This window comes from Populus euphratica, unplaced genomic scaffold (genome assembly GCF_000495115.2).
Source record: "Populus euphratica unplaced genomic scaffold, PopEup_1.0 scaffold329.1, whole genome shotgun sequence".
Lineage (NCBI taxonomy): Eukaryota > Viridiplantae > Streptophyta > Magnoliopsida > Malpighiales > Salicaceae > Populus > Populus euphratica.
Window position 1 is genome coordinate 435383 of NW_011500009.1, and position 22081 is coordinate 457463.

The following is a 22081-nucleotide window of genomic DNA, read 5'->3' on the forward strand; positions in this document are numbered from 1 at the left end:
ATCATGTGTCTAGAACCAAATGATAAGTCCCTATACCTTCAACTGGAATTCTGACTCTGTTTTCTATATAGACAAACTTTTCATTTGGTTTTGTGGTTTGGAATGAAAGAAATCACAGCATAGTTTTTAGAAACATGAGTTATACATCCTAAATCAATCCACCAAGTATCATAAAGGATTTTAGTTAAATTTAATTTGAAATATATAAAAACACTAGACTTACCTTTCTTTCTGAACCATGCCTTATATTTTAGGCAATCTTTCTGAAAGTGTTTGGGTTTTTCATAAAAGTGACACTTATCTTTTTTATGTTTCTTTTTACAAACTTGGAGAGAAGATTCATTTATCTTAAATGATCTATATTCTTCCTTTCCATATTACTTGCTTACCAACTTTCTTTCCTGCTCCTTGAATGCTAACAAAATGAATGGAATGGGTTCCGTGATTCTTATGTCTCGTTTCCTCTTAAACAAGCATGTTATGCAATTCATGCACGTTTCATTTATCCTTCATAGTATTATAGTTCATTTGAAAAGGACCATGATCAGGAAATGACAAGTTAATAATAAATTACACAAGAAAGTTCTCATCCACGTTCATTCTTAATGACTTAAGTCTTGTTACAATATTTATCATTTTAATGATATGTTCATGCATGGTACAAGAACCACCAGACTTTATGGTAGTTAAAGTACCCATTAATGTCATAGCAAGTGACTTACCATCAGTTTAGAAATGTTCTATCACAAATATCATAAATTCCTTAACACTTTCAATTTTAGAAATAACAGACTTAATATTATTAATTATATTCTTTCGTATAAACATGAGGCTTAATCTGTTTGATCTTGTCCAAGCTTTATGGAAAGATTTTTCTTTAACATTGTTAGTGTCAGCAATAACAATGGGTTTCTCAACTTAAAGTGTTGAGTCAAGATCCAAAACACGTAGGTGAAATTGAATTTATTCACACTAATTCAAAAATTAAGCTCATTAAACATTGGAATAGAAGAAGCATGTGAATGAAGGGAAATATAAATAGATACCGCAAAGATTCATAAAAATACTCAAACATTAATGTTTTGAGTCAAAACCTAAATATAGTATATATAGATTCAGAAAAAAATTTCATATATATATATATGTGTGTGTGTGTGATGATTTCTTTTGGACGATGCAACAATATACAAAAAAAAAAATCATAATGATGCTAATATGATTCAACTTGATATGGTAATGATATATACACTAATTAAATGCATTTATTATCTTTGAATATACATAAACATAAATGATAGCACATATTAATTACCAGTAATTATATTTATTAATCATAAAAACAACTTATCACCTTTGGATGATCCTACAATCTTATAATAATTAACTTTAATTTACCCATAAATAAATAATTATCATGAAATTTATAAAAATCAAAATTTATGGGTGATTGAAAAGAGAGAACATTGTACAATTTGAAACTCATTTGTCTTAATGATTTGACTTCTTTGGTGATTAACAACCAATCATATATAATATAATTTTCAAATTATATACATAGTACTTAAACATAAATATTCTAATATATAGTAATAAATATATCATCTTTTTAACTTTTATCTTAATCATGTTTTATAAATAATAATTATTATATAATAGAAATAGACTAAAATGCATATTATTATAAAGTCTCCATTCCTATACAAATACTACCTATTATTGGAGAACTTATAATTAATTTTAGATCAACACTTTAATCCCGCGACTAAACAACCTGGATTCGACTTCTCAGCGATGCAGTAATGTAGTTTTGTATTTGAATAGCCCCTCGTGGACTCATAGAAATATGGTGGCTATAACATTATTATTATTATTATTATTATTATTATTATTATTATTATTATTGCTAAACGTAATGGTGTTGGAAGTTAGGAATCCTAAGTATAATCCAAGAGCCATAATTAATTCTTTATCTCAATAGCATATAGCATCGTCCTTTTCTGCAAACGTTTCTTTAATTTTAATATTTGTCTAGCAGGCCTAGCAAATTAGTGAACCATGACTTCATTCACTAGAAGCACTCAAATTGAAGAATTAACTATTCCAAAAAAAAAAAAGCAAACAAACGACTATAAATTAATTAGAAAATGCCAGAATATATACATATATATATATGTGATTCTGGCATTTTCTAATTAATTTATATATATATATATATATATATATATATATATATATATATATATATATATATATATATATATATATATATGATCAACTGGAAGCGTCATAGCCTAGGTTTGGACCACCCCAAAGCATTTTATGTGCGTGCAGTAGTAGTTTTTTAAATTTCTAGGTAGGTTTTTTTTGAAAAAATCCATCATCAATTATAAGAATACTACAAACAATAATATTCTTTTTATAAATATTCATATATAAAAATTATTATTAAATAGAAAATTATTTCTCAAAGTTGACCAAATAAAGCTTAAGAATGAATATTCTATTCAAACATTTAATAGCTTATTAATTAATTTATGCAGGTCACATCTTACATTAACTTCTTTTTCAAATTGGGAGTTATCATGTTACTACCCATGTGAATGCATCTCATAAACAAGTGGAAATCAGCTAAATAGCATTTGATTTGATATAAAAGCAGTAGATGCTGCTATGATAATGAAACATAATGAAACATGAATTCACATTGCTTGACCTAACCTTATAAAAGTATCAAAGAAATTAAGAAACACGAAGAGACCAACAAAACATATATTACAGAGAATTAAGGGTTTTTTGCTGCAGCAATGGAGGCCTCCGCATATGGACAGGTTTCACCAGTAGCTCCTTCATGGCTAAACAAAGGAGACAACGCATGGCAAATGATAGCATCTATTCTGGTAGCCACCCAGAGCATGCCAGGGCTTGTCATACTCTATGCCAGCATAGTCAAGAAGAAATGGGCTGTAAACTCTGCCTTCATGGCCCTCTACGCCTTCGCTGCTGTCCTCCTTTGCTGGGTGCTTTTATGCTACCGAATGGCCTTCGGCGATGAACTCCTCCCCTTCTGGGGCAAGGGTGCTCCAGCTTTAGGCCAAAAGTATCTAATTGCCCAAGCCAGGATCCCTGAAAGTACGCATACACATGAAGATGGGACAAGGGAAACTGTTGAGCCTTTTTATCCAATGGCCACACTTGTGTACTTCCAATTTACTTTTGCTGCTATTACCCTCATTTTGCTTGCTGGTTCTGTTCTCGGCCGCATGAATATTAAAGCTTGGATGGCTTTTGTCCCTCTATGGCTCATATTCTCCTACACTGTTGGTGCCTTTAGTCTATGGGGCGGTGGATTTCTTTATCATTGGGGTGTCATTGATTACTCCGGCGGCTATGTTATTCACCTCTCCTCTGGAATTGCAGGGTTGACAGCAGCTTATTGGGTATTTTAAATCATTCCCTTTACTAAATAAAAAACAAATTGGAGTTTTTTAGACTCTATATTTCACTCTTGCAGCCATGATGCTAACCTGTTGAAAGTGACACAGGTCGGACCGAGGCTAAAAAGTGACAGGGAGAGATTTCCTCCCAACAATGTGTTGCTGATGCTTGCGGGTGCTGGCCTATTGTGGATGGGCTGGTCAGGATTCAATGGCGGTGCACCCTATGCAGCAAATATCGATGCTTCGATGGCGATGTTGAACACTAATGTATGTGCAGCAACAAGTCTGCTTGTATGGACATCTCTGGATGCTGTATGCTTTGGAAAGCCATCGGTGATAGGAGCTGTCCAGGGCATGATGACAGGACTAGTTTGCATCACTCCAGGAGCAGGTTGGTGCTTTTTTTGGGTCTGTATCACAGCGATGTTAGCATTACTTTACTTATTAAATCTATGAATGGTGTTAATGCAGGACTGGTTCAATCTTGGGCGGCTATAGTGATGGGAATACTTTCTGGTAGCATTCCATGGGTGTCTATGATGATACTGCACAAGAAATTTGCCCTGCTTCAAAAGGTATTATCACTTTCCAATGTTGTTGCTTCTCCTAGAAATGCACGAGTCTAACAAAATTCTAATCTATTCTTATATCTTTTCCCACCTCCAATCTAACAAGAATCTTGGCGTTTTGCCCTAACTAGGATGAGACTTAAGGAAAGAGGGGAAAATTGCAGGTAAGATATGCTAGGTAGTTCCCCAAAAGAACTAAAGAGTATACTATCAAGCCATCCAACTTTTTCATGATTTTTTCCTCAATGGATTAACAAACTTGAATGGAGATGATAATTCTTCAACTCTTAAATGGGTGGATGATGACTTCATGACCAATTCCTCATCTTGGGCCAAAATATTCTCTTAGAACTTGTTACCATGTCTTCATTTAATACTTCTTCTATCCTTGTTCTTTGCCAATATAATCCCATTTATCATTCTTATGATTTCACCATCAAAACATATCTGTAAACCTTGAAATTAAGTGATGAATGACTATAACAACACTGTGCCATCCTTCCAAGTATTCGCTTGATTTCCCATCCACCTATTTTGGATCTTATTATTCATCCTGAAGAATCTGCCGTGTCAGGCAGAGTCCTCCAACATAATGAAAAGCATTAATTACAGTCAAAGATGAGAACATAGCTTTGAATAGAACTATAATTGAAAAACAAGCAGACAACGTTATCAGAGTCCTGTTTTTTATGTTTGATTGCCAAGGTAACAAGGATAATCATGGACTATTTACCAATAAGTATATAACAAAGTCCAATAAACTTTTTTCAATTGTGTGGTAAATTTTACAGGTGGATGATACACTAGGTGTCTTTCACACCCATGCAGTAGCTGGGCTCTTGGGTGGACTTCTAACTGGGCTTTTAGCAGAGCCAGAACTCTGTGACCTTATACTGCAAGTGAATACAAGAGGTGCATTTTATGGTGGAAATGGCGGGTTGCAACTCTTGAAGCAAATGGTTGCAGCCCTTTTTGTTATAGGTTGGAACATAGTGTCAACAACGCTAATCCTTCTGTTTATAAGGTTGTTTATACCATTGAGAATGCCGGAGGAGCAACTTGCAATCGGAGATGATGCAGTTCATGGAGAGGAAGCTTATGCATTATGGGGTGATGGAGAAAAATATGATCCGTCTAAGCACGGTAGGATTACCTCCTTGTTTGGAGAGGAAACACCAAAGTCTCCGCATGTCAGTGGCGCAAGAGGTGTAACCATAAATTTGTAAGCTAGATACCTGCATACACCAGCATGCTTAGAGCATTTGATTTCTTTGTGTATATTAGTCCATGGTCTGATTTGTAAGTAGAATTTTGATGTTTCTAGATTGTGTTGCCTATTTTTAGAGTTGTATAACAGCTTAATTAATGTGAGTAAGAGGACATCAACAGATGAATGGGGATGATTTCCAGAGAGAAAATTATTTTTCTCGGTTATTATTATTTAGTTTATGATATTAATAATTTTATTTTTTTTCTGTAGTTTTTTTAATATTTTAATTGATTTTACTTTATTTTTAGACTTTTTGATTTATTTAGATTGGCTTTTTAGATTATTTAAAAAGTTATAAACCTTTTAGAAAAATGGACTCATCTGAGTTATTTATTCAATAATAAAAATACAAATTAGAGTTTTATATCATAATACTATTTAGTTTTAATTTTGTTTTTCTAACTCTTTTTTTTTTTGTATTTTCATCTATATTAATTGGTACAATAATCTAATGATCCCTTTCATTATTTGTTTATTAATTATTGCTAAGTAACCATGGTTAGAAGAGGTCATGGAATAAGATTTTTTTGTGTGGGAGGGGATGAATAGGTTCCTCCACGGAAGAGATGTCCATGAAGTAATATGATATTTTTTTTAGTTAATTTTATATTTTTTTATTTTTGTTTTTGTATTTTGTATTATAAAGTTTTTCTAGTTTTTTTTTTATTTAAGGAAAATAGTTTTTCTTCAAACCCTTGGGAAAAATTTACAAAATTAATGAGGAAAAATTTTACTAAAAAAGTGAAATGAATATTTAACTTGGGAGGTAATGATGGATGGGAGAAATTAAAATATATGTGTTTAGAAATAAGAAAATAATTTGGAGAAATGATAAGAGAAATGAGGAATAAAAATTAAAAAGAGAACTACATGAAAAAATATTGGTGCAAACTACAATTAAAAATTAATAATATTACCATAAAATGATAATAAGTTTGTAGATAAAATAAATGATGAAAAATAAAAATAAAATGGTCTCATTGACACCACCAATTATAAAAATAAGTTAATAGGCTATACATCACCAATTATAAAAACAAGTTAATAGATTAAGTTCAAAGGTTCGAATTAAAAAGGATTAAATTTATCACTTTTAACTACTAATTTATCTGGATAAAAAAAAACGACATGTTAGAAGTTCGGCTTAGAATTAGATTTGAGTTGTAATTTTAATATTGTTTAATTTAACAATATCAAATATAATTCTTGATATAGAATTAGAATGAATTTTTATGTAGAGCTTCTTAATATATTGTCATACCTCATGTTAGAATTTTAAGGAAATTAGGGCTTGGAAGGCCTTGTAAAAATGTCGAAAGTTAGATTGAAATACAGAAAAATAAAACATGTGCAAAGTAAAAGGGTGAAAAAGACTTTAGCCAAAAACCCATCTCACCATCCTCTTTATATTTTGGCATGGGCTCTTGGAAAAGAGGAAAAGAAAAGAAAAAAAAGAAGAAGCTAAGTTAAACACTAAAATCTTTGAAAGGGAGTATGTAATTGGATCCTATACAAAATTATGATTTAATGCAAAATCTAGATTGGTTACAATTTCATTTTATCACTATGTAAGGAGTTCTAGACTTGATTATACAAGCTTAAATGAATAATGGAATTGATGCTTGATTTCATGAATTTGAGCCCGGATTATCGAATGAAAAATTGGAAAAAAGTGAGATTATTTTTTTTTTAACATTAATACATCTAAATCATGAAAAATATTAAAAATAATATTAATTTAATACCTTTTCAAGACAACCATGTTTTTAAGTTCTAGAGCCCCCGTCATCGTTGACTCCACATGTCTTCGTTTACTTGGCCTTGATATGAGATTCTTCCACAATGTTAAAGATTCTGTTCATGACCAATGTAAGCATCCTATTGTACAACAGCATGGGAGTTTTCCATGATTGGGCGAGCACCATTCTTCTACCAGTTTCCGGCCCATCTAAACATATGTATTCCCTGACTTGGTGGTGCAAATGAACTTTGTTGATCTCTCACCGGATGGACCAAGACGGCAGGAATACAGGAAGTGTTCCCATCAAATAATCTCTTAATGGGTCTGGCTGGGGGTGGTATTTTTTGGAGGAAATTCGTTTACCGCCGGATTCCTCCCTTGCAGTTCTCATCAAACATCTGTGCAGCCACCAGTATCCTTGTCTGGACCTGCTGGGATGTCCTCTTTTTCAAAAATCCGTCTGTGATTGGAGCCAATCAAGGAATGATAACAGGGTTGGTGCGCAATAACTCCAGCTGCAGGGGAGGACCCTTTCGATTAAAAACCTAAATTGATCAAACCTTCATCTATACTAGCACACTCTTCATTGCCAATTTCCTTCCACAGGTCTTGTTCAGGGCTGGGCAGCACTAGCAATGGGTATAACACATCTGGAACCATACCCTAGTACACCATGATGCGTCTGAGCAAGAAGCTGCCACTGCTGCAGAAAGTTGTTGATACCCTTGGTGAAGAAACCTATGCTCTAGTTGGACAAAGACGGGAGAATCTACAAATAATAGTGGGAACCTTGATGGTGTTGAGCTCCAGCGTCCCTGGGTGTAATTTGAGAAAGGAATCAGTATGCAAAATATCAGTTGTCACGGAAAAACATTAAACCATGAAATAGAAATTCGAGTTTGTAAGAATCTTCAAAAATTGATGCATCTTCAAGCAACTGTAAGTCCTTTAAGTTCTAAAGTTTCTAAGCCGAGAAACAAACAAAACAAAAAAAATAGCAAAATCAAGGATACAATGTTTACTAAATGTTAAATATTATATATCACACATTTCTGGAGACTTGAATAATGAAGGAGGTTGTTGTAAACTACTCAAGCCTTTCCCAATCCTGAGTAATTCTTGTTGAGGATGGGATTGAGGGTGGGGGACTTGAGCTTCCCGATCCAGAGTCGAAGGTCTCCCACTCAGTTGTAACTGACGCATTTCCACTATTGCCCAATGGCTTGGGATTTCTTGCCTTCAGGTTGTCTAATATCTCATGGAAATTCTGGACACGACAAACCTGTTGAAAGGAGCCATTAGTTGATGCAACAGCATTTAGGACAAATGCAAACCTCAATTGTAAATCTAAAAAGCCAGTTAATGAGAATGATACACACACACACTAACGCATAAAGGTTAGATCACTGTGTTTCATGGCCTTAAAGGAGGAAGGGGCCAGGACATGCAAAATAATTTATAAAAGAGAACGCATGCGGTCCAAAGAAGTAGAGAACAAGCATGCATTCATACATTACAAGGCCTACTGTAATTATGACATTACTCACATCAGAGAATGTGGTAAATCAGAAAAATCAAGAAAGTTTCAAGAGACTTTTGGAAGAGAAGCTGTCGTTAAGTAGAAGATGATTATACACCTTTAAACAAATAACCCCTCAACCAGACAAAAACAGAGAAAAAACTAGAGTGAGGGATTTTTTAGTAAGAACGAGGTTGTTTTAGGCCCAGAAACAGTTCTATACATGCTTCCATCCCACAAATCCCTGCACCACAAGGTCCTTTATGTAGTCATTACGAAGACTTAGAAGCCCTATTTACTTTACCAGAGCAAGAGTTCAACATTATTGTCTCTAGCACGCTAATCCATAGCCAGCACTACTTTCCTCCGTTATTCATCAGCTTTGGTGGCATGGGCAACTTAACACTTTAAAATCACCAATGCTCTTGAAAAAGTAACCCAGCATGCAAAACATATGGATTTACAACTCAAATGACAGGGAGCATTTTAATGTAACACAAGGATCGCAAACCCATAATCTTGATAGTGATTAGCAATTCAACATGTAAACAGAAAAGAAAAGAGAAAAGAAAAGAAAGAATAGGTTAGACCCTCCACCCCAACCCCCCAACCCAACAACTGCCCTGTTGTTTTTCTAACACAGTCTCTGTTTTTACTACTACTTTTTTATGTTCTCTGCCTCTCTCTATCTATACACCACCTCTACTTCTACTCTTTGTTTCTTCAAATCGAATAATGACAAACAGAGAAAAGAATTTATCTGGGTTCATGGTTTTCTCTAAGCATTAAGCTATATATAATTCAATTTTACTGAGCTATTAGAAACTAATTCGGCACTACTTTGTTTCTCTTTCTAGCAAGCATGATTTTTTAACAAATCATTATTTAATTGGAGTTTTGAGAATCTTGCACTAGTCTTTAATTCTGAATTCTTTGGAATCATTATGTTTACTACTGATTGCTTTAACCAATCTTCGTTTTCTTTACTAATTTTAATGTTCACAGTACAATATATATTGATCACATACAACAGTCATGACAAAATCAAGCATCTTATTATTAAAATAAAGTAACTGGTTGGGAAAGAAAACTCAATCTATATGAGACCTATTTATTCCAACTCCTACATTTTCATCATAACTTGCGCAAATTTTGAAGTTAATTTCGCATCTACATTTTGTTTATGACCATTTCATGCACATCTATCCTCACGTACAATCACAGAATTCTACAATTGGAGTTTACAAACTGAGATTATAGACCTTCAGGCGACACATAAAAATGAGTTTCTAAGAACATTGAATCTCAAGTTTATATAGAAAATCTTCCATCTTCAATATAGCATGCACATGCTACACTCAGGAGCACTCATTAGTTAAAACTCAAACAAAGCACAATTCATCTATTCGACAATGCGACAAGCAGATATAGAGAAAATCAAGTTCAACAACACAAACACGAACCTCAGCCTTTCGCTGCACCCGTGCTTCCCCTTCCGCCTCAATAGCATCCAATTTCAGCAACTGCCTCATGAGCAACTCCGAAAAAACACCAAATTCATCCTCCGAAACCCTAGTCCCGCCACTCACAGCCACTTCCAAAGCACCCACCTAAGAATCCAAAACACACAAAAATCACCACAACAATTAACAATAACAATAAAAAATCACAACACATACACAACTAACAATAACTCACTCTTTCCGCAAGCTTATCAATCTCCTTCCTCGTTTCGTCAATAGCTCGAAAGGCCTTCGGCATCTCCTTATCGTTTCCCTTCACCTCCTCCACATTTTCCTGCATTGTCGCCGTTGATGTGTCCTCGCCTTCCTTCATCTCCTTCCTCACCACGTCCTCCAAAACCAAAATCTTGGAGTTATCCCTCACGCCAGCCTCCTGCAAATTCTCTCCGTCCTCCTTTTCGTTTCCTCTGAACAAAATCCTCTGCTTTTCCGATTCCAAACCGGTCTGCTCTTCGATTACCTTTTTAACATGCCCTAATTAAAAGGAATTTTATTTAATTATCACTCCAAAATCTTCTAAATTAAAGCATTTTAATGGAGAAAATAAATATTAATAAAAATAAAAATGGAGAAAAATAGAAGAAATTACCGAAAGTGGAATGAGCAGGGACATGGAGTTCGAGGTGGGAGGGACCGTGAGAGACGTTGATTTTGATCAAGTTATGATTAAACTGTCTCCCTCCATGATTAATTTCTTCATTTTTTGAACTCATTGAATTAATTATAAAAAATTAATTAAGCAGGAAAGGACGGAGGCCTCTTTTTTTTTTCTCAGTTCTGGGGGAAGAGAAACGGTTGGTCGGTTTCCATGGATGGAGACTCCGTCCGAAGAGATTTTTTTATATATAAATAAATAAATATTTTTGCATTCGAGATATATATTTAGTACATATACTTTTGATTTTTTGCAGATAAGTACCTTCTGTTCCTTATTTTAATACCCAAAATATTCTAATACTAGCTATTTAACGCATGCTCTGACACGAATTGTAACGTTCTTTTCAAAAAATATATTGAATATACAGGCTATTCTTTTGTGTTTTTAATATGAAAACAATATATATAAAAAAAAAATTGTGCAAATATGTAATTGAATATATTGATAATTATCTCTATAAATAAACAAAAAAAATAGTTAATAAAAATTAAAATAAAAATTAAAAAATAAATATAAATCAAGAAATTTAATCACAACAAAATGAGAAATTTATTTGATTGTATGTACTGAACTTATTTATTTAAATTAATAAAAAATAATAAAAATAAAAATAATTATGCAAGGCCGAAGATATTGGGGATATTATTTAAAAATAATTATTTTTTATTTTGAAAAATAATGTTCATTTGTATAAAACAAGAAAAATATTTAAATGAATTAGAATAATATCTTCAAAAATCAAATACAAAAAAATAATTTAAAAAAATATATATTAAAAAATTACTAAAAAAAAATATGTAACTTAGATCATAAGAACAAGATAAATTTATAGAAAAGAAATTGAAAATAATCAAAAAATCAATATTTAAAAAAAAAACTTTTTAAATTCATGATATAGGTTATTAGATTGGAAGCACTACAAATAAAAAAAATATAAAGTTCAATCCCAACAAATCAAATATCTAAAAATAAAATAAAATAAATCAATTATACAAAATGATCTAAAAAATTATAATGAAAAGAATGAGGATGAGAACCAAATAAAATATAAATTAGAGGACAAACATAAATTTTTAGTTGAAGGGTTAAATTGAAACAAAAAATAACCTAGGGTTAAATTGAAACAAAAAATAACCTTGACAAAAGGATAAACAAATAAAAAGAAAGATTCTCAAATTAAAAAAAAATAAAATAATATAATTTTTGATTGAATGATAAAATTTAAAATCAGTAAAACTTTAATTAAAAGGTTAAAGAAAAACTAAAATGACAAAAATAACATACGAGAAATTATAATTGAATGATTAAATTAAAAATAAACATAACTTTTATAAAATGAATAAAAATAAAAATTAAAAATTAAAAAAACAAGGATTCAAATTGAAATACTAAAAACGGAAAGGACAAATGTGTAAATTTCCTAGTATTAGAGAGAAAAAAAGATAAAAAACAATTCCTCGTAATAAATTGTACATTATTTATTGTCATATACCATATCAGAAAAAAATATATATATATCAGCTCATTCAAAGATATAATAAAAAATCAAATTTAGTTATTAAATAATATCTCAAGCACTGCTCGAATGATACAAATATCACTCATATCCTAATGTAGTACAAGCATGTATCAGCAGACTTTCAAGAAAAAGAAATCAAAACACCCCTCATTACATGAAAAATTACAAATAAACTCATACAAAATAATAAAAAAAAACCCTAAATTGCATATCTTATTTTTTATCTTTTTAAGGGCAAAGTCATATTTTAATTGTAGTCTTAAAAGGAAAAAACCAAAAAAAACACTGGTCAACTGCTCTATCTTTTATCTTTTTTTTTTTTTTTTCGGAAAAGAAATTTTTTTTTTTTTTATTTTTTTAATTTTTTTTAAAAAAAAATTATTAGTCAATAATTTTAAATTTTATTATATTGGAGAGTAAAATCATATTTTTACTATGCAAAAAATTTGAAAACAAAATAAAAAAAGCCCAAATAATTTTTTAATAACTAACCTATCTCTGGAAAAAAAAACCAAACTACCTTTATCAAAAATACTTAAATAATAATTTCATTATAGTAATTCACAAATTAGAATTTGTAATTATCCTCCTACAAATTTGTCCAATTGATTCAAAATTGCATCAATTAAATTTTAATTTGTGAATCCATTGGATAAAAAATAATGGTAAAATATTTAAACATAAAGAGGATAAAAATTTTAAATATAAAATATATTATTTCAAGTGATGAAATATGTGACCGTGGCCTTTTGCTTTATGCAAGAGAAATAGATGGAAGTAGTAATTATTTTTTAAAATATTTTTTATCTGAAAATGCATTAAAATAATAATTTATTATTATTATTTAAAATATATACATACTAAAATAATTCAAAAATACTAAAAAAAATAATTTAAAATAAAAAAAATAATTTTTTTTAAAACTCCTACTAAAACTGTTTTGTTAAACAAACCTGAGAGATTTGATTGGTGGCACAGCCCCTAAATTCCTTTAATGATAGCAATTAGATGCTTGTTTGTAACCTGGTTGATTTTTTTTTAATTAATGTAGATATTTGACCAGCTTTAAATAATTTTATAAATTTTAAAATTTTTAATTATATAAATTTTTAATTTTAAAGTTTACCTAATAATTTTTTAAAAATAAAACTTAGACACCCACCGGTTAAACTATATCTATTTAAATTGTATCATAGTTGACACTTGACAGAGGGAGTTAGAGAGAATCCTCGACCATAATTCCGACTGGACTGATGTCGTGAAATTCGAATTAGGCAGACCGATCAACCTGATAAAATAGGATGGAGGTTGACAGAAATCGAGGAATCGACGGCAAAAATATGAAATGGGTTTTCTTATATTCTTTTAGGGTTTTTATCTTTCTAGCATCCTTGAGTTCTTGCTAGCAAAATTATAAAACCCGGATAAAATGATCTGAAATCTTAAGCCTCCTAGCTCTTCGCCTAGGAAAAGTTCCCAAAAATAGAGTTGACTAAATGTTTTTAACGGGATTTAATATAATCCTTATGAAAACTCCATTTAATTTATTTTTTCAAAAAAATCTTTAAAATAATATACTTTAATTTTTTCAGCAAAACAACCCATGACATCATTGCAAAAGAACCAAAAAAGCCATACGTTAGACAATCATGGAATTCGAAGAGACCGGTCAATAAAAACAGGCATTCGTAAGCAATACATTATTCTCCCCGAGGGTATCTCAGAATATGGTACATGACAGTTTAACAGCTTGTAATAAGAAAAGTGATCAAAGAAGGCTCAAAATGAGAAGAAGCTTCAAAGGCAAACAAGGTTCTTGAAATCACTGCTGTAAGAACAATCCCAAACCATACGAGAACAGCCAAGCGCATTTAAAGACATCACCAAGAGCAGCTGACACTGCAGCAGAAGGCTTCTTTAACGCTTCCTATGTCTTTCATCCCTTTCACTGCTCCTGTGCCGCTTCCTATGTCTTTCATCCCTTTCACTGCTCCTGTGTCGCTTCTTGTGTCTTTCATCCCTGTCACTGCTCCTGTGCCGCTTCCTACCTCTTTCATCCTCATCAGAACTAGGTGAATCTGACTCTGATTCGGAACTGCTGGAATCTGAATCAGATGAACCAGAACTTTCAGATTCTTCATCTGATCCAGATTCTGATTCTGGCAATTGTTCTTGTTGTTGCATGATCATCCGTGGCATATTCTTCAAGTACTCGCGCAAATTTTCTGTTATACCACCAAGCCCAATTGATGTGAAGAAGTTGATGGCAAACCTTGTGTTCTTGGGGTTATCTTTTGGAAAAATTGAATCAAATGAGTCTCGCATGGTTGGATCTGTGAGGCGCTCATTCAGTGTTCGTATACCAAGATGCTCTGACAATTCCTGCACCAGACATGACAACAATGAAATCACTAACTTAATCAAAAGGAAAAGTTCCATACATATGCCACAATGTTCAATTAAAGAATATTTCCTTTAGTCTTTATTTATCCGTTAAATGCTTTCTGAACAAAACAAAAAAACTTGCAAGGTAGAACATTTGCATTGCCAACTGACATTTCCTCGATGGTTGGTTATATCACCAGGATCATCAGTTATTTGAAGGTAGTTCACAGAAAACAAGGTTCTTGATCAAATTTATGCAGCAGCTTGTGAGAGTAGCTAACATTTAACATTATGCAAACCAACACACCGCATTGTCCCATCTTGTAGATGGAAACCCAGAGGCATAATATTGCAAAACTTAGAACTAAGGAAACAGAAACAACTAAGAATGATATAAAAGTAGGTCTCTCTAATTACCTGGAAGAGAATCTTGATAAAAATACGGGAAGAAGAAGTTGTATCCTCCTCCGTTAATCGTATGTAGGCTAAAACATGCCAAGGCAATGCATCAGTGCCAAGTAAATGGGCAAAAAACTTGGCCACATTGCGCAGCTTATTTGTTTCAAGACGATGAATCATCGAGTACTGTTGAACAAAGGACTTCTCAAAATTTTCCTGGTGCACTTTGTTGATCATACAGAACCGCTGGCCCAAAAGACCGTAATAACGAAGATATGTCCTTTCTTGACTGCAGCATTCCAAGAGCATAATGCACAGCTCCATCTACACAAACCAAATGAAGAAAATGACTAAAGTAAAACAAAATCCAAGATAATAGAACTGACAAGTTTGTGTTTCTCCAAAAGAAACAAAAATCTAAATCATTAATTCTTGGTGTTGCTAGAATTTATATCTTTCTATAACCAATGTAAAAGCCCATGAGACAGATCTCAGCAGTGGATGATGGAATGAAAAGTGACTTGTTTCAGCCAAATTATGAATAGTCAATGACTGCTTTGTTGATTTTACACGGATTATAATTAAAAACATTGAAACTCAGAGACTTGTAGATAAATAATAAAAAATATGAAGCAAAAGCTTAAGCAGGAAATCTATCACACAAGCAGGAAAATGAAAAGAAAAAAAAACATACTTTAAGACAGAAAATCAATCAACTGGCCAGCATAATACAATGCATTAAGCTGGAAATACTCAAATAGTGCCCATGCAACCAGAAAAAAGAAAAATGTACCCTACTAATTTACCCGTAGATAATCACGAAACTCAGCTTCAGCCACATCAAATTGCAGCACCAGCTACAGTAACTTGAAAATGCTGTCTTAAAAACTAATGGATCCACCAAATATATAACAACTCTCAAGATTATTGCACTAAGGGGACCAAATCACAAACATTGACAGCTACCAAAATAGTTCTAAATTAGTGAAAAGCCAGCAACATGAGGAAATGAATTGCAAATGTGCCATTGAGTCAGTTTTTATGGCTCACCTCTTGTCCCGGCTCTAGTTTAATTTTCAGTAGTTTGTGGCCAGCCTCCTCAAAATCTACACTGGACATGATTGTCAGATAGATTGTTCTCCGAAGGTTTATAAGATTTGTTTCTGTCTGATCATCTATTCGCATCTGCTCTTCATCTTCTTCCTCGGATTCATCTTCGTCGTCGTCGTCGTCATCCTCCTCATCACCAGAAGCTGCATCAGAACCATCTTCGTCCTCGGACTCCTCACCAAGAATGCTTTTCTTCAATTCTTCATAGCGCTTCTCATTCTCCAGGAAATTAGGATCCGGTTTGAAGACATCTGAAGAAGAACAAACAAAAAAGATTCACAACCATATATACAAGAATAGATAATCAATCAATCTGTGAAAGACAATTCAGTGTCCTGGACATACCAAGAGTGATCTCTGCAACTATGTCCTCTGAAAGAGATATCTCATGAGTTAACTGGTCTTCCTGGTCTACAAGGTCCAATTCTGGACGAACAGCAGGGTACCCCTGCAAATGAAATGCACCGAAAGGTTGTTCAGCCCGCACTTGCCTTATTGAACAATGAACATATATTCTGGTGAATAATATATCACATAAAAATATAAGACACAAGAATGCACCTGAAATTTGGCTTTTCTTATTGCAAAAAGGCCTTCAATTAAAAATTGAACCCTCTTGTCTATCTCTCCTTCATGAAGGATTCCACGAAATCGCTCAAAAGCTCCTGTAAAATCAGGACACCATAAATAAAAGACTATAAAAGAGATAAAGGAATGTCATACAACCAGATGCATTTCCTCCCAAAAAGAATGTTTAAAGCAAACCATTGATGGCAAACCCATCAAACAATAAGAACCAAATTCCAAGGCGTTGAATACCCAACGCAAAATAAACCACTAAAGCTCCAAACCATATGTTTTCTTAAATAGAACAACAAACTTCAACATGTAATTTTCAGCTGAAAGAAAAAAAATTTCACTATTAACCAATTTATTATCAATCCAGTTCACATGTCATTGGTAAAGCTACTGGCCACTACGAATGTGGAATGGCAATAATTCTTTCAAAAAGTACATGATGCAGCCATAGGTTGGTATGATCATGCTGTTATCTAACCTAGGTAAGTATAAAATGAAAATAATGTATAGTTCTAAGACTACAGATGTCATAGTTGAGCCAGAAACCTTACGTATAACTAAGTTCATTCTGTAAACAAGAAGAGAATCAGTTTTTAACATATTGATATCTTGCCTGTGTCTAAAAAGAGTTATATTAGGAAAAGAGGTCCATGGCAGCTATAGAAATGATAAGCAAGCACGATGTCCCCTTTATATAACTTTACATTTCAAAAACTAAAAATAAATGGAACATCATTCCAAATACAGCGAAAATATTAGTCAATTACTCAGATGGATTGGTGAATGAAAACAAACCACTGTCAATAGCAGACAGGGATCCCTGAGTTCCACTTACATAGCAACTACGAGAGGGTAACCTAATTACAAATATAATCACAAGATGAAGATTAAAAATCCTAAGAAGAGAGCTATATAGTCCCTAGTCAAAAAAGCATATTAAAAGAATTCTGATCCAATGCATATATAAGTAGAGCAGTATTTTTACCATCCAAGCCTTTTGGCGACACATCCTGAAGCATTGATCCACATTCTGTGACAAACCCCACAGCCACCTCAACACTGTCGTCAGTGGGATTTTCCAGCAAAACAGCAAGGAGTTCTAGAGCAATAATCTCATGAGCTACTTGCTGGTTTACAAGATGTGCTATAAATTTAACAGCAGCTAACAATTGAGGCTGTAAATATAATAAACAGGTGAAGACAATCAAAAGCAACTCAAAGTATTAACAAATGTTCACAAAAGCAAAAATCCTTCCAGTGAAGTGAGTAGGTGCAGACACACACCTTGTCATTCCGTTTGAATGCTCTCTTTAGCTGCAGAACTATCCTTCTCAACAGAAGATCACCCACCTCAGGGAACTTGGTGTTGACAACAGCAACCAGTGCAGCAAAAACATCAGTGAATCTTGAAGATGCCATCTGTGACTTCATACATGACCGGCAAAAAAGTCCCCTTCCCCGTATCAAATTCTCAGAAAACAGTTCTGGGATGATATTCTTTATATTAGAAGCATTAACCTTGTTCACAAGTCCATTAATACTCTTACGTAGAGCATCCCAAGTCAGCCTTTGGTACTCAGTACTACTTTTGTCTTCAACCTCTTTCATCATCCTCGCCAATCTAAATGGAGGAATATAAACCCCACCGGTCTTACCCAAAATCGAAGCATCGGCACCCCCATTTCCTTCTTCCACTGCCATTTCTCTCCTAGGTTTCGACTCTTCAGCAGTCCTGCTACGACCATCCTCTTTCTCCTTCAAATTCTCTGCTTCTTTTCCCATCTTATTCCTCTCCTTACCTCTCCCGTTCCTTCTATCACCACCATCATCATAATCTCTATCTATACGCCTCCTATCCCTATTCCTATCTTGCTCCGATTTTGTTCTCACCACACTATCATCCTCATCATCTAAAGCCCGATGCCTTTCATGTCTGTCCCTCCTTCTATAACTATCCTCAATTTCTCTCCTTCTATGCCCATTCTCAAACCGATCATTTCTCTCTCTTTCTCTCCTCTCCCTCTTCTTCCTCCTATCATCCTCTTCATCAGAACTCCTACTAACCCTTTCCTTTTCCTTTTCCTTTTCCTTCTCCTTCTCCCGCTCCCGATTCTCTCGCCGCCCCTCATGACTTCTATTTTTCTCCACCAACTCTCCTTCTTCCTCAGAACTCTCCCTAACTTCCTTCCTCTCTCGACTAAATCTCTCCTCATCTCTAGCCCTATCGATAAGTTTACTCCTTTCACCGCGCTTATCTTGTTTTTTCTCTAATGATTCATCACTTTCAGCCCTATCGCGACGCCTACTACGTTCGTCGCGCTTATCATGTCTCTTATTATCTAACGATTCATCACTCTCATCTCCACGGCCGCCCCGAATACGATGACTATCTGATTTTGAATCTCTTTTACTATCACGAAGACGACGCCTGTCTCTCTCTTCATCACTAGATTCAAGGCTGCTGCTGCTGTATCTTCTCGGCATAATTGAAATTCAAACCCTAATTGAATCTTAAGACTATACTAATCCTTTAGCATATTAATAAAAACCTAAAGCTGTTGAGAATAATTTACTTTCGCGCACCTTAAATCACAAATTGCGGAGAGAGGGAGACGGTGGTGAGATGTGAAGGAGATCGACGAGGAGAGAGTTGGCTGTGTGTTTTTGAATAAGAGAGGCCGGGGGTCGAGTGGCGGATGGTATTTTTATTGAGATGTCCAAACAAACCCTTGAGCTGGCAATGGCTGTGGCATTCCTCATGAAATCGTCCCTAAACTCCCTACTAAACGATTGGCCGCCCTAGCATGAGAGCGAAATTTTCTTAAACGTAAAAAAAAATTATGCAAGTGGATATATTTTTTTTAACATGACTAAACCTTATTCAATAATTTAAATTTAAAAACTCATTATCATGTAAAAATTATCTAAATATAAATAATTAATTTAATAAGTTTTAAAAATAACCGAAATTTAAAAAAAAAATATAAATGAAAAAACAAGATCAAACATGCAGGTGTAATTAACCCAACTTTTTAGAACATAAAAATATCTTAAATGTTTAAGTTGATTTAAATCATTTTTTTTTTAGGGATGGATGACCCTTATTTTTTTAAAATCTAATCTCATCTCATTAAATTGTAGAATGATTCAATTAAAATAAATAAAAGTTTATAAACAAAACAAAAAGAAAAATTAGAAACTTCATTATTTATGTAAATAATAAAACACCTAGGGTTATATCCCATATATTTTTAGTTTATAGGTAATATGTTTTAATTTAAATTTTTTTATTGTGTAGATTATTTTACTTTGGATAATAGAAAACTTCCTTTTGTATTTTGAGATTTGTTTTTATTTTATTGTTGATTATTAATTAATTATTTTTCAAAAATTGGTGTCAAATTAATTGCAATGTGCCTTTATATTTTAGATCAAATATGTATTGAAAATTATGCTATTATTTCTAAGATATAATTAAGAATCTATTCGTAAAGTATATTGATTTAATTTCTTAAAAAAAGAGACATTAATCATTAAAAAACATTCCATAAAGTAAAACTTCCCTATAGTTTAACAAAAAGTAAATTCCTAAAGAAGGAAAAGGAAAACATTGATTGAATAAGAAATTCCCAAAGGGATAAATTTTTTATAGTAAGAGTAAAATAATTGGAAATATATGTTTAGTTTAAATCCTAAAATATATAATAAATATTTATTTCCCGTAAGAATGTATGGAAAACCAAAAACAAAATGATTGGTTTTGTATAATCTCAACACAACCGAATAACAAAAACTTATATATTAAATTATATTAAAAAAAAAAAAACAATGGTGTCTATAAGATCCGGGCTTGCACTCATGGGTCTGAGAACTAGGCCCGTATGCACATGGACTAGATGTGCGCAGGCTAGCGTCAGTGCTTTCCATTTCTTTCTCCTCCTCCTCCTGCATCCAGGGATTAAACCTTGATATTAACTAGTGAGGCTGGAAACTGGAATAAATGCTCTCAGAAATTAGTGAAAGAATTGTGAAATATATTAAATATTTAATATATTAAATATTTTCTTCAAAAAATACCATAAAAAACCCTAATAATGGAGCAAATACTATATGAATTGAGAGATGATGAACAAGGAAAATGAATTCTGGTGAATAATAAATTGTGTGCAAGTTCCATGGTGAATATTTTTTTGGGTCTTGAGTCGAAAAAATTAATTTCCATTTTAGTTATTCATCTTTTTATTCTTTTATTTAGTTTTTATTCTCTCTTCTTTTGTACCATTTTCAAAGGGGTAAAATAAATTCATAGCCCCTTAAGCTTTTCAAATTGGTCAATGGCTTGCAATTCTAGTTATTCGAAAAATTGGGTTAGGTTTTTTATCAAAAAAATATTTTTCAAAAACATCTAATAAATATTTTTTTATATCAATTAACTAATTTTTTTAACTCAAAATACCCAAAATAAGTCCAAAAACACAAAACCAATATGAAAAAAAAATCCCTCGACCCCAATCAGTCTATAGAGATGTACCCTCATCACCAACCTTGACGTCTTCTCTGCAGAAGCTATATTTGGGAGCCTTCTTCAATATGATGCTTCCCTCTTCAACTTTTATCATAGAATCCTTGTGGAACAGTTGGGAATGAACAAGAATGAAATTCTGGTAGATTCCAATGTTCAGTCCTGTATAAAACTCTGCATGGATGTTCGACCCCTGCATATCAATAAAAATCACAAGTAACTGATCTTATTAACACTTTGTAAGCATGGTTATTAAATCTGGACTCCTTTCGACAAGTCTAATTGGCAATCAATTCAAAACCTGACTCGAGTTGAATTTCATTTCAAATCATTTTGAATATTAATTCAACTAAACACAAGTGAACTAACCAGGTCAACTCCAAAGAAAAAAAAAGCCTAAAACACGTCATTTTGAACACGGATTTACTTAGCAATCTTGTGACCTCAGCCCTAAACAGGGTTAAACTCCTGACTGGTCGAACAACTATGTTTTCTAGAGGAATATTAGATGCAAAAATGTGGATGATTCTAATAGTATTCAACATACGACCATTTGCTGCTGCGCACTCCATTGCAATGTCCATTGCAAATTTCTGGAACCCAGTAACAGCCACTCGCTTGCCTTTTACAAAATTATGAGCACTTTCATTATCCATGTTGGCATAGTCCACAGCATGGATAACCTTACCATCAAATACTTCCGGTCCCTTGTCAGGAGGAGATTCAGGAATCTTTGGAACATCACTGAATCGGCCGATGCAAAGGATCACAAAGTCCACTTCGTATACCTGTTTTTTCAATAACCTTGATAGGACAGCAGGATTTCAGAAACCATGTGTTTCTATCAGAC

General features: G+C 33.0%; 3 protein-coding genes across 5 annotated transcripts; 1 reads left to right on the forward strand and 2 right to left on the reverse strand.

The window, feature by feature from the left end:
* Window positions 1–2656: 2656 nt before the first annotated feature.
* LOC105141354 (ammonium transporter 2-like) lies at window positions 2657–5400 on the forward strand. The gene is made up of 4 exons (XM_011048542.1): window positions 2657–3437; window positions 3543–3828; window positions 3909–4012; window positions 4798–5400. The coding sequence occupies exons 1-4, from the start codon at window positions 2805–2807 to the stop codon at window positions 5230–5232; spliced, it is 1458 nt and encodes a 485-aa protein (XP_011046844.1). The 5' UTR covers window positions 2657–2804; the 3' UTR covers window positions 5233–5400.
* A 1538-nt stretch (window positions 5401–6938) lies between these two features.
* LOC105141355 (BAG family molecular chaperone regulator 4-like) lies at window positions 6939–10886 on the reverse strand. Of its 2 annotated transcripts, XM_011048544.1 has the most exons (5): window positions 10649–10886; window positions 10235–10533; window positions 10000–10146; window positions 8066–8299; window positions 6939–7832 (listed from the first exon to the last, which is right to left on the reverse strand). In XM_011048544.1, the coding sequence occupies exons 1-4, from the start codon at window positions 10770–10772 to the stop codon at window positions 8105–8107; spliced, it is 765 nt and encodes a 254-aa protein (XP_011046846.1). In that variant the 5' UTR covers window positions 10773–10886; the 3' UTR covers window positions 6939–7832; window positions 8066–8104. The 2 variants fall into 2 exon arrangements, with proteins under 2 accessions (XP_011046846.1, XP_011046845.1); XM_011048543.1 differs by lacking the exon at window positions 6939–7832 and having other exon boundaries at window positions 7891–8299.
* Window positions 10887–13879: 2993 nt separating this feature from the next.
* LOC105141356 (MIF4G domain-containing protein / MA3 domain-containing protein) lies at window positions 13880–19479 on the reverse strand. Of its 2 annotated transcripts, XM_011048547.1 has the most exons (8): window positions 17994–19479; window positions 17695–17884; window positions 16692–16795; window positions 16476–16578; window positions 16071–16381; window positions 15039–15344; window positions 14207–14618; window positions 13880–14167 (listed from the first exon to the last, which is right to left on the reverse strand). In XM_011048547.1, exons 1-8 carry the CDS (start codon window positions 19191–19193, stop codon window positions 14154–14156), a joined length of 2640 nt encoding a protein of 879 aa, XP_011046849.1. In that variant the 5' UTR covers window positions 19194–19479; the 3' UTR covers window positions 13880–14153. The 2 variants fall into 2 exon arrangements, with proteins under 2 accessions (XP_011046849.1, XP_011046847.1); XM_011048545.1 differs by having other exon boundaries at window positions 13880–14618.
* Window positions 19480–22081: the final 2602 nt, after the last annotated feature.

Excerpts from the sequence above, each read along its gene's own strand:
- LOC105141354 (XM_011048542.1), top strand. The coding sequence starts at position 2,805 with ATGGAGGCCTCCGCATATGGACAGGTTTCACCAGTAGCTCCTTCATGG. Across the intron at positions 3,438-3,542 it reads GGTTGACAGCAGCTTATTGG|GTCGGACCGAGGCTAAAAAG; the intron begins GTATTTTAAATC and ends AAAGTGACACAG. Across the intron at positions 4,013-4,797 it reads AATTTGCCCTGCTTCAAAAG|GTGGATGATACACTAGGTGT; the intron begins GTATTATCACTT and ends TAAATTTTACAG.
- LOC105141355 (XM_011048544.1), bottom strand. The coding sequence starts at position 10,772 with ATGAGTTCAAAAAATGAAGAAATTAATCATGGAGGGAGACAGTTTAAT. Across the intron at positions 10,534-10,648 it reads CCCTGCTCATTCCACTTTCG|GGCATGTTAAAAAGGTAATC; the intron begins GTAATTTCTTCT and ends CCTTTTAATTAG. Across the intron at positions 10,147-10,234 it reads TTGATAAGCTTGCGGAAAGA|GTGGGTGCTTTGGAAGTGGC; the intron begins GTGAGTTATTGT and ends TTGGATTCTTAG.
- LOC105141356 (XM_011048545.1), bottom strand. The coding sequence starts at position 19,193 with ATGCCGAGAAGATACAGCAGCAGCAGCCTTGAATCTAGTGATGAAGAG. Across the intron at positions 16,382-16,475 it reads AGTTGCAGAGATCACTCTTG|ATGTCTTCAAACCGGATCCT; the intron begins GTATGTCCAGGA and ends GTTCTTCTTCAG. Across the intron at positions 15,345-16,070 it reads AACTAGAGCCGGGACAAGAG|ATGGAGCTGTGCATTATGCT; the intron begins GTGAGCCATAAA and ends TGGTTTGTGTAG.